The sequence below is a fragment of the Danio rerio genome, chromosome 14 (assembly GCF_049306965.1).
Source record: "Danio rerio strain Tuebingen ecotype United States chromosome 14, GRCz12tu, whole genome shotgun sequence".
NCBI classification, from domain to species: domain Eukaryota; kingdom Metazoa; phylum Chordata; class Actinopteri; order Cypriniformes; family Danionidae; genus Danio; species Danio rerio.
The window spans coordinates 38817648-38835132 of NC_133189.1; the positions used below are offsets into that span (position 1 = coordinate 38817648).

The window sequence follows — 17485 nt, forward strand, 5'->3', positions numbered from 1 at the left end:
ACCCGTGGCGCGCATACAGGCAGGCATCAAACCTATTGTGCGCGTAGAGAGATGACATGACTGACAACGACGAGAAAAGCTCGTGGCAAAAAGAACTATATTTCTTCAACAACAACAACAAAAGCTGTAATGTGCAGATTGCGCCATGCTCCCATCATGGTCGGCTGAGCTGAGCGTCTGTGACAGATGGTGACACATTATAGGGACACTGCAGCCCATTGGCTACAGGGGGGCTGGGTGGTTTTGCACACCTGGTGCTGACAGGTGTGTCAGATTCTACCTGCTCAGGGAGCAGCACCGGATGTCCGTGACTTTTCTAGAGCAACTCTGGGAATTTCAAGTAGTTATTTTGAAGCGCGGAGAGACAGGCATTGAAACTTTTCATGCTGTGGGATGGCACGTGGCAACAGATTCCAAAATTAACACTCGCCAGGCGCCAAATTCAAGTAAAAAAAAAAATTGGGTTAGCCATTACTTGGCTGATTGGATTCTCAGGAGTTAGAAGATTCTTAGGAGGCAATATAAGGTCATACCTGTCAATATTGGGATATGAAAATAAGGGATAAAATTACCCCCACCACCACCCAAACAAATCCCCAAATTACTACATATGTTCATCTGGAGCTTTTTCATTGTAAATACACCGTTGAAATGGTCAGTAATATGTTTTTATTATTATTTACATTGAATAGAATAAATAATATACATTAGAAAAAGCTGCCGATAATTTAGCAAACAGTTTAGCCTATTGAAATCAATAGCTATTTTAAAGAAATTGAATCAAGTTATCAAATCTCATTAACCTTCTCTACACTAGATAATTTAAACATTCTGATTAAAGAGTAGCGAATAATTTTTTTTTTCTGTTTGATTACATTAAATAACAGAGGTGTCACTTTAAAAATGCACAGATCCATAATGAAAGCATTTGATTGCTTTTCTAAATTTTATGCTCATTTAAGACAAAATTTGTTGTTTAAAAGACAATTCACAAAGTTGGACATATTTTTTAGATATTATTATTATTATTATTATTATGATGATGATTATTATTAATAATAATTACATTCCATTCAAACACGCACCTAAAACCCAGTGTCCACTTTCACTCCGCATCGAATCGCGTGTACAGAATCCGCTTGGGAAACAGCATCCTTCACAGAAAGATTTAAAAATACAGGAGAATTATGAGAAAATAAATTTAGAGGATGATAGCGGGATAGAACCGTAAAATACAGGAGAATAACGGGAAAAACGGGAGGGTTACAGGTATGTATAAGGTATCTTTTTTTCATTCTATTTGGACCCAAGAAATAGAGGAAGAACTAGTGTAAATTTGGCAGGAGCATCTGTGTCTGTTTGGCATGACATCTGAGCAATACCACAATCAAAAAAAAAGTTTCTGACAAATTGCTTCAAAAGTCAGGTGAGAAAAATAATTACATTTTCTACCACACTAAAGGCTTCTTTAGTTAGATCTGTAGTTTATAACTAAAGATATTACTATGTACCCTCACAATGTATCCATGTCACTTCTCATTTGTGTTTGGTTGTGAGATGTGGTTTGCCAAATGAGACAAAGTTGTCAGCGATTCTCCTATTGTAAAGTCATGCAGTGTAAAAACCTGTCCATCTTGCAGAGTAAACAAAGCAGTGACGAAACGCTACCCCAGATAGCCATGCAGTGTGAATACATCTGTGACACGACTACTTTAAAAATCATTCAGTCTGAACTCGGCATGAACAGTTTAAAAGAAAACACTGGATTTGTGAATTAGTTTTTAAAGTGATCGTTTTTCTCATCATTGCCTAATAAACAAAAAGAAAATCATTTACTGAACTTGTATGAATATTGTTGGATTTAACAGAGGAATCAATATTAATTTATTCATTCATCCGTCACGGTTTTGGGTCCTCTTGAAACATTTCCGTTGCGTTCCGTTATTTTTGCAAGTGTTGTGAGAAAATGCAGCACGTTTTTTTTTATGTGTATGCGATGTAAGGATTTGCAGCACGTGTGCTATCAAACCAATGAAGATCTTTTCTTAATTCGCTGGCGTTTTTTGTAATTGGATCTTTTTTTAAAGTGCAGCATGTTAAGCTCACTTAGCCACTGTATATTTGGCCTATTGCATATAATTTGCTCATTTTATTTTTTAATATTGACTGTTCAGTCAATGTTTGGTTTTCTAAAATTGCCAATGTACATGGAATTGCAAATAGCTTTAAATGATTATATTTGTTTAAGGTATTGTGTTGAAATTCTAGTATCAAGGCATCAATAACAATTAACATCAATAACTAACTACAATAAAGATTTTGTATTTCTTCAAAACCACATTTATAGAATATTTGGCAAAACAAAATATTTATTCTGTCCTTTTTTACTCATGTCATATAAAAAAAGCATTAAACCTTCTTCTAATATAAAAGAAGCTATTCTTCTACCATTGGAACATGAGATACTTTTTTGGGGGAGGAATTTTGGGGGTAAAATGTGATTTTTCTACATTGTTAGATAAACTATTGCTTTAAGAAAAACTCACTGAATATATATTATTTATTAAAAATAAAAATAAATACAATTGTAAGGCTTGAAATAAATATTTATTGGTTGGCAAACTTTCTCTATTCATTGCCACTGGCATGTGTGGCAGAAAAGTTAGTTCTGGACCCTTCTTGGAATGACAATGAAACCATGCGTGGGGGTGCTTTGGTATTGGGATTTTCTTTCCCCAGCCTTCAGCTGGATACATTTTACGCTGGCACAATGATTTTATTCTGGCAGATCTCCACAGAGAAAGAAGCACAAATGAGCTCCAAGTGCAGGGAGAGATGCATTCACTCAGATCAGAACACTATTGTTCATCGCAGCAACACACAAGCAGGCAACTCTCATGAGTCACATCAATATCTGTCATTACACACCAAAATGTTCACAAACAAACCGGGAACAAAAGCTGACTCAATGTGCACACTGGCAAATGTGGTGGTAAAAATTTCAGTTTCAGAAAACCAACCAGCCGTATTCAAAAGAGAATTCAAAAAAGTAAAAATCACTGAACAGACATGATATTTCAGCACAAAAACCTGCATCCTCTTCACTAAGCCCACAATAACCAGTTTAACCAAGCACTAAAAGCTTTACTATAGCATGAGTATTAAAATTCTCATGCCGCACATTTGAATTCCCATGCGCTGCAAATACGCCTCAGTTATATGCAAATTAAGCTTATAATACATTGTGTCTTTTAAAGAGTGCTTTAGAGAGAAACTTTTTATTGATCATTTCAAACTTTCTGATACCAAGAACGGCAATATATGAATATGCCTTATAAAGTGTAATAAAAAACAGTCATATTTGAACATTATTATTTGAAAAATATTACTTTTGATGTTGTCAAAAGAACCTTTGGTTTGACACTAAGAAGGTACAAATACACACATGCTCACACACAAACATACATGGGGTATAAATAACTTTGGGCTTGACTATTTATTTGTTTAAACTTAAAACTGAATGTTAAACATTGTTATTGGTGGTTCATTCCACTGTGGTGACTGCTGATAAATCATGGACTAAGCTGATGGATAATGAATGAGTAAATGAGTGAGTGAAGCATTGTTTTTTTCTTGATTACATTTTATGCACTTTTTAAATAATTCATTTTTTTTATGTATTAATTCATTTATTCAAGCATATGTTTATTTCCATATTATAGGGTTACATGATTTGGAGAAAAATCAACTTGCAATTTATTTGATCAAAATTGCGATTTAAAATGTGATTTACTATAATTTCAGAAAAAAGTTGCAGGTTGGTGGTTTTAATAGCACCAAAGAAAGACTAAGCATAATCACAAAGTATGCTACACTATGCTACTGTTCATTTAAACCCATTTTTTTTCCAATAAAGGTGTCAGCTTTCAAGACAAATTAATAAAATAACTACAGTATTATAAATTCAGTTTAATTAATTCTACAGTATATACCATGTATAAAACATATAAAACATTTACACTTAGATTGTGTTACATTTATAACATTCATTTTTATCACATACACGGTGCACTGATAATGCTTTCTATACATACTGCAATTTGTCAAGCGCAGTCACACCTTGTGCTGCAGAAGCAAAGACTGCTTTTTCATAAAAAAAATAAATAAATAAACTACTTAAAATAAAAATTAAAATAATACTTTTGTGCTTTACGCAATATCCACCAGGTGCATAAGAAACACCCGCTTTTCTATTTTCGGGCCAGCGCGAGTAAACGCCCCCAAATCAAACAGCCATTCCGGGGATGCGTTAGCCAACTAAGGTTGTAAGTTCCATCGTTATACACAAAGTTTGTGAATTTGGTTTTTCCCAAAGTCCATTGTTCAAACAACCATTCGCAAACTGCGTCGCAAACTTGCACTGTACGTTTGCAACCCCTTCTCTAGATCTGTAGTTACAGGTAAAAGGTAGAAGCAACTATGTTCTATTCCCAGTTGTCTCCCCTATACCCTATTCCTTTCAAAGTGTTGAAGAACCTAGAACAGGAAAACTGACATGCACCTCTTTGTAATCAAATGCAATCCAATCTCAGTGTAATTTCCCCCACAAAAACAAAGATTTCGATGATAAAAAGCAGGCCTCACCAGAGTCCGAGCTGTACATGTAGACAAACTTAGACCACCTGTAGTGCTCGATTACACCGACCAGGGCGTCCTGCAGTTCAGGCCTCAGCTGGATGACAAACTGGTTGGAGTTTTCCATAGGGAAGCTGGGCGTCACGAAGCAGACGTGTAGCGCACCGCAGAACGACATCAACATGTTGACGGTCTTCCTGTCGTAGACGCCAATGATTGCGTACACTCCTTTGGAGAACTGCGAACAAACTGAAGACAAAAAAAAAAGCATTTACAACACAGACATCACTCATGTCGCATTGTTAGCATTTAGCTGGCTTTATTAATAATTTCAGAAAAGCAATTAGTAAGTATTTCTGTATGCATCAGTGGACTGGAAATGGTGCGGATGGATTTTTTGAAGGGGCAGATAATCAATGCACACAAAGGCTCTCGCTGACATTTACCAACCAGCGGGACGCTTTTTTTTTAGTTTTTTTTTTATCTCTGCTGCCTTGAACGTTGAATATCTTTTCCTCTCCCGGTTGGAGGCAAAATGGCCTCAATCTGTTTTGAACCAGGTTTCCCTGTGTATTTTAATGCTGTATCACACACTGCTGTTGATATCTTTGCTCTGGCCGAGGTTATTTTTCCAACGTTTCAATCCCGCAACTAAACAGATTGAAGTTGCAGTCTGTTCGCTGCCCAAGGCCCAAATCCCAGCAGGGGCCGCCTGAGGGGCACAGGGGGAGCAGAAGCGATAGGGATGGCCATCACCCAAACTGCCTGCCCCATCATGCAATGCAGGGTGCCAACTCTTCCAGCATGTGTGTGTGTTTGTGACCACTGGCTCTCATCTCATGCACTGTGACTCATTTCAACATCCTGCTGAAACAAAAACACTTTATCTGTCTGATATATAGAGACCGTCATATTTTGAAGTCTCTTAAGTGAGCAATATCAAATGAGTAGCAGTGTGATATGCCTGTATATCAGAGTTTTGATATAGAGCCATATTGCATAAATATGAGTGTAATGTTGCATTTGCACCATGAAATTTAGGGAGCACAGATGCTCACTATGTTTCCTTAACAGAAAATCTGAAGCACGAAGCACGAATCACATTGTTTAAAAAAAAACTATCATATTTAAGCATAAACAAATATAGCTGGACAGGCATCTAGCAAAGATTTTAAGTTGATTAATAGCTGAAATGTTGCAGGTATATGAAACAAATTATTTATACATAAAGTGCTTTAAGCAACATTATAAATATCAGTTCTGCAAAATATAATTTCTATTGTTGTTCATAAATTATCAGTGGCCAACTTTGTGTACAGTGGTCACCTGTAAATCGCAGGAGTTCCGTTCTAAAAAGAACCTGCACTAGGCGAAATCTGCAAAGAAGTCAGTTTTATTTTTACAAATATTATAGACGTTTTAAGGCTGTAAAACCCCTCAATACACACCAATGTTTCACACACATCGACTTTACTTGGGTGGGCCGCCAAGATATATTAATGGCTGCCCAAGTATATTTTGTGACACATATTTTTTTTTTTTACTATTATTTACATCCTTTTACACTTTTTGTATCTGCTCAATATAGCCAAACATCTGTGACAGATTAAGTAGTGGAAAATCTTCTCTCCTTTACCAGTTTTATTCTGTACCCGCGAGACCTGTCGACAATCGTGCAGACAGTTTCACGTGCTCTTCAGACCCACAGAGATGCACATTTTTTGGACTTAAAAAATTTGTCCGGCCCAGGTTTCTAAATCTAAAATGTCCGAAATTCAACTTTTGCTTTAGCTTTCTACAGCTCAAATGCGTTGTTGCATTACTCTTTTATTAAAGAGTACTTTCCGGCTGGTTTCACAGCTGACAGTGCACACACAGCGGCGAGTAAAAAAGTAAATAATAGATTCATTAATCTAAACCAGTATTTCTCAACCACGTTCCTGGAGGCCCACAAACACTGCATGTTTTGGATGTCTTTTTTAGCTGTCACACCCATTACAGGTCTTTCTGTCCCTGCTAATGAGCTGATGACCTGAATCAGATTGGTTAAGGAGACCTGGAAAATGTGCAGAGCTGGTGGTCCTCCAGGAATGTGGTTGAGAAACACTGATCAAACAACTCAGAAAAACTTTACCATATACTTGGGAAGGACGAAATTACATCTAGACTGTCTGAAAAATATATGTACACAAGTAGTAATGGTTAATCAACACATTTGCCTTATTTAAAAAAAAAAAACCTTCTTGTTTTTATCTTGCAATTATGATAATTTTTTAAGATGTTGTCTGTGTTTATTAACTTTGTCATTTAATTTTCATTTGCTGATTGCTATTAATTTGATGATTTTAATAAATTACATAGGCTTTTTTATATACATTTCTAAAATGCTTTGGCATTCAAGTTTTCTTTGAACTTGAAAGAGAGAAGAGAGAAGCAGATTTCACCTGTCAGGAGGTGCACATGGCTCATGAATAGCATAAAAGTATTTCTTTTTATTTCAGATTTTTTAACAGTCTTTTTTACTTTAACCCATTGAAAATATACAATTATTATAAAAAAACTGAATTATGTTTTGTTTGTCGCATATAGTTAACTATTTAATTAATGTGGGTAAATAGTGTGTTTCAATCCGGCTACCACCGCATGTATAATTCAAACCTTTGGGAAGCACTGCACACTTTTCTCAGACAGGCATTAACATTTCCTGCAGTCACTGATCTATAAGCTAAAGCTGACTCCCTTTTAAAAAGGGTTTTGTTGCGGAGGTACAACCCTTTTTGCATCTTTGTTGAAACTTATTGCTGTGGTCTTCATTATGTTATTTCCCTCCTTCTTTATGTAACGAACCGAAGATTTATTTATTCCTGAAGATTTATTCCTGAAGATTTATTTACATTTAATAATATAAACTATTATTAAATGGCGTGCTACAGCATGTCCAGAAGTCCAACTTTTTGTGCAATTGTTAGCATCTGTCTCTGCTTTTTAAATGACTGTGCAGAACGTTTCATCGACACTGTGGGGTTTGTTGGGTAGAAAACTTGCAAACATACAGTATAGCACTTCAGTCACACGGCTAACGAATAAGCAAACTTGGCAAGCTGAACAAATTCTGTACTATACAGGAGACATGGCAAGGAGGAAATTGACTGACAATAGTCTAGAGTAAATCAGGGTGCAGAACACAATGCATTGTAAATTGCACTAAAGATATCTGCGAAACTGCGAGGCTGCAAAAGGTGAACCGCGTTATAGTGAGGGACCACTGTACATGACTTGTCAACCATCTGATGGTGGAACAATTTAAAATGAACTGTCAATCACAACTACTAACACAGACCATTTTGCAATCCTTCATTTATTAATATGACTACCACTTATATAAATATAATTTATTGAACAAAATAATTTAGAATAATAATCAACAACAAAAGATGCTGAGTAAATCAGTCAAAAGAACAATTGCCGCAATTCCACATAGCATTAAATGGATACAGTTATATCTCTGTTCCTCAAATCTAATTGATATAAGCTTGTAATAGATTACTGAGACCAGATATTGCAGTTAAATATACCCAAAATTATATTTTTTGTTCAACCCCTAAAAAGACATCTAGGTGACCAGTAGATTCCAAAATAAGTGTCAGAGATAAGGATGTTCTCAGACGTTGTCCTATTAAACTTAGTAAACTGCATATTTGAAGTAAAAAAAAAAATAGCATGCTAAAAAACTTAAGCTTTAATTGTCAAAGTGTAGTGAGATTAGTCCTTTATCAGAACATTCGCTCTGAGGAATGCTGTAAAACAAATGTTGTTCCTATGCTTATACTGGTAGAAAACTGCATGGCTAGACAGATTTTAGTACCAGAACGATCTCTTGTACATATTAGCCAACAGCTAGGCCCATACGGAATCTGCTGATTTTTAGCCCTTGATTGAGTCTATTTATTTACTTGTGTAAATGTGCGTAAAACTATATTTATCTAGTTTTTAAATAAATAATATTTACTAATATGTCAATTTACATATTAATTATTTACTATACAGTTTGTTAGGTAATCATTTCTGTCTTTTAGGTGATATATTGTATGAGAGACTTGCTTTGATTAACAAATAAGTGGATCTAATTGGATTTGCATTGTGAACATTAATCATTTTTTGAAAAGGTATTATTTTTATTTCATATATTACGTTTAGAGTTATGATACTCCCAAAATCATTCTGCATAAATCCGCAGATTTTTTTTACAAACATCTGTGCAGAAATAGCAAACAATGTCTGCAGATTCTGTCTGGCCTTACCAATCGCTTAAAAAGGGAGTGTGATAATTAACACACTGATTTAAACAGTTCCATCTGCATTGTATATAAGTCACACTTGTTTCTAAGCAGTAATGAGTGTGACATGTCTATACAAGATGCTGCCGTGAACTCTGAGGTAATATTGGGGGTGTTCTTATCACACGGCTCTGCTTTTTCTGTGAATGATGACTTGCACATTAATTCTGTCTGGGCTGAGCTTTGTAGACCCAGAGAGAGAGAGAGAGAGAGAGAGAGAGAGAGAGAGAGAGTGAAAAAGAGAAGGGATGGTAGGGGATTGCATCCCTCTGTGTTAGCTATTACCGAAGACATATGGCACATTGAATCGAGATCCTCATCATACCATATGTGCTTGTCTTGAATGGTTTCACATACTTTTTTTGTAAATTCATACAAAGTTATTAACCTGTGCTCTGTCAGCTACAACATATTGTTAAGCTGGGCTCTTGGCAACAGGCATCAGCAGAACCTATTCATTAAGTTTATTTGATATTGTGCTCCATATGACTTCATTTTAAATGACTTAGCATTAATCACAGCAATATATTAGCCTAGCAAACGCAGCTTTAGTGCCTTGGATCATGCTTTTAGGCTTGCGATGTTTTAATGCACTTGAGAGTGATGTGAGTGTGTCACGATTTTTTCTTTTCTTGATCATATTTTCTTTTTATACATCTGGTAAGCAATATCTCTACAATAATTCACAAAAAAAGTCATGTGATTTCCACATAAGATGGTTTGGATAACTAGACTAACCATGTAGTAGAGCGATCTCATCAAACTCCATCTCAAATATCATTTATTATGCAAAAACATTGATGAGATTTTGTTTAATTATGTCCAGGAATCTTATCGCAAACATCACGTTTCCAAACACAAGATGACATGACAAAGTTTGTTTCTGTGTGTGTTGTCCGCCAATTAGAGGGAGAACTTATTTACAATAATACGGAGAAATGTACAATTGGGTTTCCCTCAAATGCTCATAAAACAGTGCTTTATATATATTATATATAAAATGTTTAAATTATGTGCAAAAAGTAAATGTACAACCTTGTATGGAAACCTATTACAACACAAAATATTGTACTTGAACTTAAAACAAAAACAACTGATTAATCAACTGAAATTGACAGACAATCAAAACAACTCATTAATCAACTGAAATCTAATGACATAATTGACAATATTATGTCATAAACAATTGAGCAGGAGACTGTATTAATGTAATATGAGCCACAAACAGGGCTACCAAATACATTGAAATAAAATGGAAATGTTTAGTCTTGCACATCTTGCCAGAGCAGCCCAGCTCTGTTTAGTAAATCTCCAATGCCAGAGGGTGATCTCGCACATGTAAGAGAGCAAATTATTATATCCATGTGTTTACATTGCAAAACATGGCTTGCAATATAATATACTCAATCTGGCTACAGATTCCAAAGGCAGATACTGATAAGATTACTCTGGAGCCGATCTTCTCTGCCTCTACTGCTATCAGGCTCTCTTTAGGGTTTACTCTCTGTTCCTTGTCTCTCTCTCTCTCCCTTCCCCATGTTTCTCCCTTTCTCAGGTAACTTTGTTTAACATTTAAGCTGAATACAATTAACATCATTTTTTTTTTGTTTTTAATCATTTAATGTTTTATCACTTTATACAGTTATTTTGTTCTGTTGTGACCATGGCAAATGAATCGTTTCATATTGCACAATACAATCCTAAAATAACAACACACTCTTATATTTTAGTTATAATTACGGCTAGACAGAATCTGCAGACATTTTTGCTATTTCTGTGGTCAAGTTTGCCACAAAGAAATAACCCAGTAAGTCAAACAGCTTAACATTTAAAAGCTTTCATTGATTCAGTGCATTAATTATTAAACTAAATGTTTCTATTAAAGATATTTTATTTTATTAAAGATGTACTTTTTAAATATACTTTCAGATTTAGCAGCAACACAGAGCTGTAGATCACCAGAAGTGATGCAAACAGTTGTCAATTTCTTAAAAACTTCAATTTCAGTATCACACTGAAAGTATAATCTAATATTTTTGTGTGCCTTGTAAGTGAAAGATCGCTCTGTGAAGGAAATGCTGCTCCATATGAAAGCAGGTGACAGAGTTTTGTCTTTACTAATAAAACTATGAATGGAAAATCGCCTTCTCCTCCATCTTTCCCCAGACATGCTCAATAATGTTCATGTCTAAAGACTGGGCTGGCCAATCCTAGAGCACGTTGATTTTTTAGCTTTCAGGAACTTTGATGTGGAGGCTGAAGTAAAAGAAGGAGCGCTATCCTGCTGAAGAATTTGTAAAGTAATGGGCAGCACAAGTGTCTTGATACCTCAGGTTGTTGATGTTGCCATTCACTCTGCAGTTCTTTCACACACCCCCATACTGAATGTAACCCCAAACCATGATATTTCCTTCACCAAACTTTGTAGTAGTGTAGACACATTTGGCTTTTTAATCAGCAACTTATTTACAATAGTTTTAATGGAATCCATTTTCCACATGACCGCCGCCACTTCCCATGTGTGTGATAATCTGGAAGCAGATTGGAAGTGTGTGGCTCTTTTTCCTCTCTCACTCTCTTACATCTGCTTGCCTGTTCGGAAAAGTTCCTTCTGACAGGGAGCACATGGCTGTGTCATCCAGCTCTCTAATGACAGGAACACACCGGCCGCCTGCAGTGGTTTGTGTTAGCCTGAGTAGAGGCGTAAAACATGATGTGAACACCTCTGGCCAACCTGTGCTCCCTGGCCCTGCTAAAAGATCCTGGCAGCATCTGGCAGTCCTGGCACCATCCTCCAAACAGATCTCTACAGGTCTGTTCGGCCCTATAGCAGACCCTCATCGACAATGACTGATGACTACATTCAGTGCTCAGCTTGTCTGTTCTCACAAAGATGCAATCACACAAGAAGCTGCATTATTTAAAATTACTGTAAAATTGTGATAGTCAGAAATTCACTATAAAATATGATGAGGAGAGTATGAGATGGCATATTATTGGCTGTACTGTATTATTCAGCTTGTCTGTGGTCATGAGACTAAACTAAGCTGATGCAACCACTCCAGAAGCTACAAAAATATCCTGTTAAATTGTAATTGCCACTGGAAAAAATATGGAGACAATGTTTCAAGTATTATAAAGCACCATATTGGTGGCTGTACATCTGAATAGATTTAATGCTCAGCTAGTCTGTGGTCATGAGACTAAAATAAGCTGATGCAATCACAATTTGGACAACACAAAAATGTCCAGTTAAATTTTAATTGCCAGAAATTTACTAGAAAAATATGGAGACAATATTTCAAGTATTATGGGACAGCACATTGGTTGCTGTATTTGTGAATGGATTTAATGTTCAGCTTGTCTGTGGACATGTGATTACACTAAGCTGATGCGATCACAATAGGGGCAACACTAAAGTGTACTGCTAAATTGTGACTGGCCAATAATTTACTATAAAAACATGGTGCCATAGTTTCAAGCATTATGAGATGATTCATAACTGGCAATACATTTTCCGGTAAAACTTTACAATAAGGTTGTATTAATTATATTGTATTAATGTTAGTTAACACATTAGTAAACAAGAACAAATAATTAACAAATATTTTTTAGTTATTGGTACTTTTTTAGTTCTCATAACTTATTTCCAGATACTGCCAGTTAATTTTTGCTGTTCTCATAACTTATTTTTTATGATTATTGCAACTTAATTTTTTTTCCTGTAACTGCAAAATTTTTTCTGAATACTGCAAATTAATTATTCTAGCTACCACAACATAATTATTTCCATTACAGCAACTTATTTTTTTAGTTGTCATAATTTATTTTTTTGATTACTGCAGCTTAATTGTTCTAGTAATCACAACTTATCTTTTTCTGTTACTGCATCTTAATTTTTGTAGTTCTCAAAACTATTTTTTTTCTGATTACTGCAAGTTAATTGTTCTACTCTAGCTACCACATAATTTTCTTCCTTTTAGTGCAACTTTTTTTCTGATTACTGCAACTTAATTATTCTAGATACCACAACTTATTTATTTTCCTGTTACTACAACTTATTTTTTAGTAGTCCTCATAACTTCTTTTCTGATTTCTACAAATTAAATTTTGTAGTTATTATAACAAAATTTTTTATTCTTTTTTTTGTAGTTACTGCAATGTAATTGTGCATTACATAGTTTTCTAGTTGTCATAAGTACTTTAATTAGTTACTGCATCTTAATTGTTAATTAAAGTGAGTTTACATTAACAAAGATTATCTATTGCTGAACAAAATTCATTGTTTCACCATACATTCATGTTAACAAATGCATTAATTCAAACATAATGCTTAACGAATGTGTTGTTCATCATTAATTCTTGTTAACGCATTAACTAACATTAACTAATACAACCTTAAAAGTAAAGTGTTACTTATTTTCTCAGTTCTCAATGTATTTTTTTGAAAGGGCTATATGTCAAATTCAGGAAACCCTTTTTTAAGTGATTGGTGGTTGTGAAATTGGAACAAGCAATTAATTGGTTGGTATTGCACTTATGCACACATTAAGAAGAGACTGAAAATGATTCAGTGCCCTTTATATACTCAAGAAGTTCTTTTAGATAGTTTTTGCTTGAAAGTTACAAAAGTTTTAAGGATAAACGCTTGATAATAATAACCAATGCTGATTAAAATTCAATAAATACTAAGATAAATATGTAAATGTGATGTGCTCTTTCCTTCAAATTAATGGACAACAGAAATGACAGTCATGAGAAAACAGAACATCAGAAATATATATATATATATAGACCGATTATGAAGAATATCTGGTTATGTGGGATTTTAGAATAAATCCATTCCTTCTCATTATATGACACACAATGACACACAGAATAGGTCTTTCTACATTATCTTGAACATTGTACAAGCATTCATTCCCTGTGTCATATAACAGAATAGAGGCTCTCGGTAGTGTGTGTAAATGTCACATCCTTTAGATTTCCACATCCAAAAATTTTATTCCTTACAAAAAAGTCTGCAGACTTTCATAGACAGCCTAGATAGATGGGGATGGTCTCATTTCCTTTTCTTTTCTTTACTGTATTCATTATTTCCCTGATAGGTATTAAAAAATATAATATTTTATTAACCATCATTTTTCTTTACATTTTACATATACTTTTTATTGCTTTAACTTAATGTATGAACTCAGTAAATATATTAGTAACAACATTTAACCCTTAATTTGTTCCCTAGTAAATTACAGTACAATTTATTAAATTAAATAGATAAAATTAACTTCAAAAGTCCTAGGGCTTTTGAATATTAATAATGAGGACAACTGGGAGCTTTGTGGTCGAGAGGTTGACACCCACTGTCTTATGCCAATAAATTAATTAATAGAGTCATTCACCAAAAGAATAAATAGAAAAGAAAGATCATTTCATCACTCATTTGCATGTAGTTCTAAACCCCGATGACATATATATAATAAAACTACAGATGATTTATTGAAGAGCTGAGCTGATTTTTGTCTTTCTCTGCAAGTAAACATGACACAATGAGCATCCCAATATACTGTATGAAAGATTAAATATAAAGTGTCAATCAATCAATCAATCAATCAATCAATCAATCAATCAATCAATCAATCAATCAGTCAGTCAGTCAGCCAGTCAATCAATCAATCAATCAATCAATCAATCAATCAATCAATCAAACAATCAAACAATCAACCAATCAATCAATCAATCATTTATTCAATCAATCAATCAAACTCTACAGAAATGTGGATTTTAGTCAAACAACAAATTGTTGCTTTAGTAAATGATAAAAGTGAATACAAACTTTTTTACAACATTTTATTGATCAGTTTAAAAAACATTGGAATATCTTCTCAACATTGGTTCTACAAGAAAAAAAATCCTGTTTTGAAAGTAAATTACGTTAAGGGATTTAATTGTGGGGGTGAGGGGTCAACTATTGCACCAACACTTCCGCGGTTACAATCACACTGGTGTGATAAGCCTTGGCTGTTCCCTAAAGTGCACAATCACACCGGTGTGATTAGAAAGTTCAGAGCGCACGTCATCAACTGCTAAAATCTGACAGTGCACGCTGAGGAACAGAAAGAGGTGCACAGAGCTAGTCATAAATCACAATTTATGTGCTTTTAAACAAATAACATTTATTTTAGGTCGATGTTTACGAAGACAGCAATGTTAATTATTTTTCAATATAACTGGACAATGTGTTTTGTTCACATAATATACACACTGTTTATATTACTAAAATATTTCCTCTATCCCTGTCTAAGATAAACAGTTGCATACTTTTATGTATTTCGGCTGAAAACTATGAATAAACATGATGCAAATCCAGCAGCTCAGATCTCTCCTGCGGTTGTTGCTAGAAGAGATACAGCTGCGATCGGAAGTTCATTCATTCATTCATTCATTCATTTTCTCTTCGGCTCAGCCCCTTTAATAACCCAGGGTTGCCACAGCGGAATGAACCGCCAATTTATCCAGCACGTTTTTATGCAGCGGATGTCCTTCCAGCCACAACCCATCTCTGGGAAACATCCACACACAGACTCATTCAAACTCCTACACTACAGACAATTTAGCCAACTCAATTCACCTGTACCGCATGTCTCTGGACTGTGAGGGAAACCGGAGCACCCGGAGAAAACCCACACATACACAGGGAGAACATGCAAAGTCTACACAGAAACGCCAACTAACCCAGCCGAGGCTCAAACCAGCGACCTTCTTGCTGTGAGGCAACAGCACAACCTACTGTGCCACTGCATCGCCCAATCAGAAGTTAATTAGTAGTATTAATTATTTATTAAATTATGCATTAATTGAATCTCATTCGCATCTACCCCTACCTCAACCCTAAACCCTACCCTTACGATAATGTAAAAATATTATTTGTTGTACAGTGTCACAAAAATTATGTCATATGGGCGTGAGAATCCTCAGCTGTATCCTATCTAGACTTCACTGAAGGAGACGATGATGTCCAGATGGGATAACGCTGAGGGTACTCAATATAGTATAATCTAATAAAATAAAATGTTTCAGATGATGCTATCTTTATGTGAGTATCCTCAGTTGTATCCCATCTAGCTAATAAAATACAATTAATGAGTTATTAATTTAATAAATAATATAATACTTTTTAACTTCCGATCCCAGCTCACAGATCAGTATCCCTTCTAGCAACAATGACGGGGCCCATTATCCATCATATAACAAATAATACGATCATGATTAATCTGTTTAAAAGACAAAATATATGTTGTATCACATATTTCAAAATTGGAGTATCAGAAATTTAACAATATAATAAGAACATTTGTCAATATTTACAGAAAAGGGCAAAACGAAACAAAATACAATATATACATACATCATTGGGGTTTGTGGGTCATGTGATTAACTTGATGCTTCGCCATGAGATCTTTAGAAAATGATGAATTCTAAGTAAAAGTCACACAAAAAAACTCATGCTGGAGGGTTAGCTGAAGTATTTAAAACTCATGCATGAAAGGGTTAAACAAACAATATTTCACTGGATATTTCCAACTCTTAGTAGCCAGGCAGCTGAAACGCTTTTTGTTTTTGCTCACCCTAAATTACACAAGTTCCATCTAATATGTGTGAGTCCAGAGTCCAGCTATTTTAACATCAGCATGTCTGTGAGCGTCTGGCCAGGCAGCAGTATGGAGTAAAGCTGCTTAAAACTGCAGTCTCAGGTCGACTCCCTCGGGAGATCTGTGCAGACTAAATAGCCTTTTCCTTCTCAATGTGTTTCACTTGCTCACTCTTTTGCTGTTTTCCACCCCTCCAATTGTAAAAACAGACAACCTGTGGATTATTTGAAGCCCTTTCCTGTGATTTTATTTGGTGCATGCTGATGCTTGCTAACATGTTTTTATATGGATTATTTTAATAACTGTGCAGCGGGCTGGATTTTAAAGGACAGCAAGCTCCACCTCTACCATCCACATCCACTGCTTTAATGAGGTGCTCGGCTCGCTCCTTTGGCCTCCAGTCCTCCGTGTAAAAATGCGCATACACACACGCACACTCACACATTCAACACTATCTGCCTATTTTTTTCTGCATGTGACAACTGTGTTTCAAATTATGGGTTGCACTTTTTATTTTACCATCTATTCAAAAGAACTGAAACAAATCTTTTTAAATAATTAGGTTATGCTACAAATAATCAATAAATGCTGTAGCGAATAAGAGGTTAACTTTGAGCTTCATTATTATCAGTAATGAAAACAATGTTACGCTTTGTGTTTTAACATGAAATTCGTATCACGATCTGTGACTAAAGCTCTTTTAAGTTGATTGTAATTATTTTCTCTTACACTATGTCCTCTACAGATCATTAATATTAAACAAATACTGTATCTAATTTCAAAACAAAAGTCTAGATTTCGGGGTTATTAGTGGTCTGCAGAAAATAATGTCTTAATTCTAAAAAGTTACCTTTAAAAGGGGCC

General features: G+C 35.0%; 1 protein-coding gene across 16 annotated transcripts in view; it reads right to left on the minus strand.

Annotated features, from left to right (window-relative positions):
• gria1a (glutamate receptor, ionotropic, AMPA 1a) overlaps positions 1–17485 on the minus strand; it is a 381070-nt gene that overhangs the window by 103736 nt on the left and 259849 nt on the right. For all 16 annotated transcript variants that reach the window (XR_012389626.1, XR_012389624.1, XR_012389628.1 and 13 more), the window contains 1 exon segment: positions 4645–4884. Coding sequence is in view for 11 of the 16 variants with exons in the window: in XM_073921699.1 (XP_073777800.1) it covers positions 4645–4884 (240 nt within the window). In the remaining 5 variants the exon portion in view is untranslated.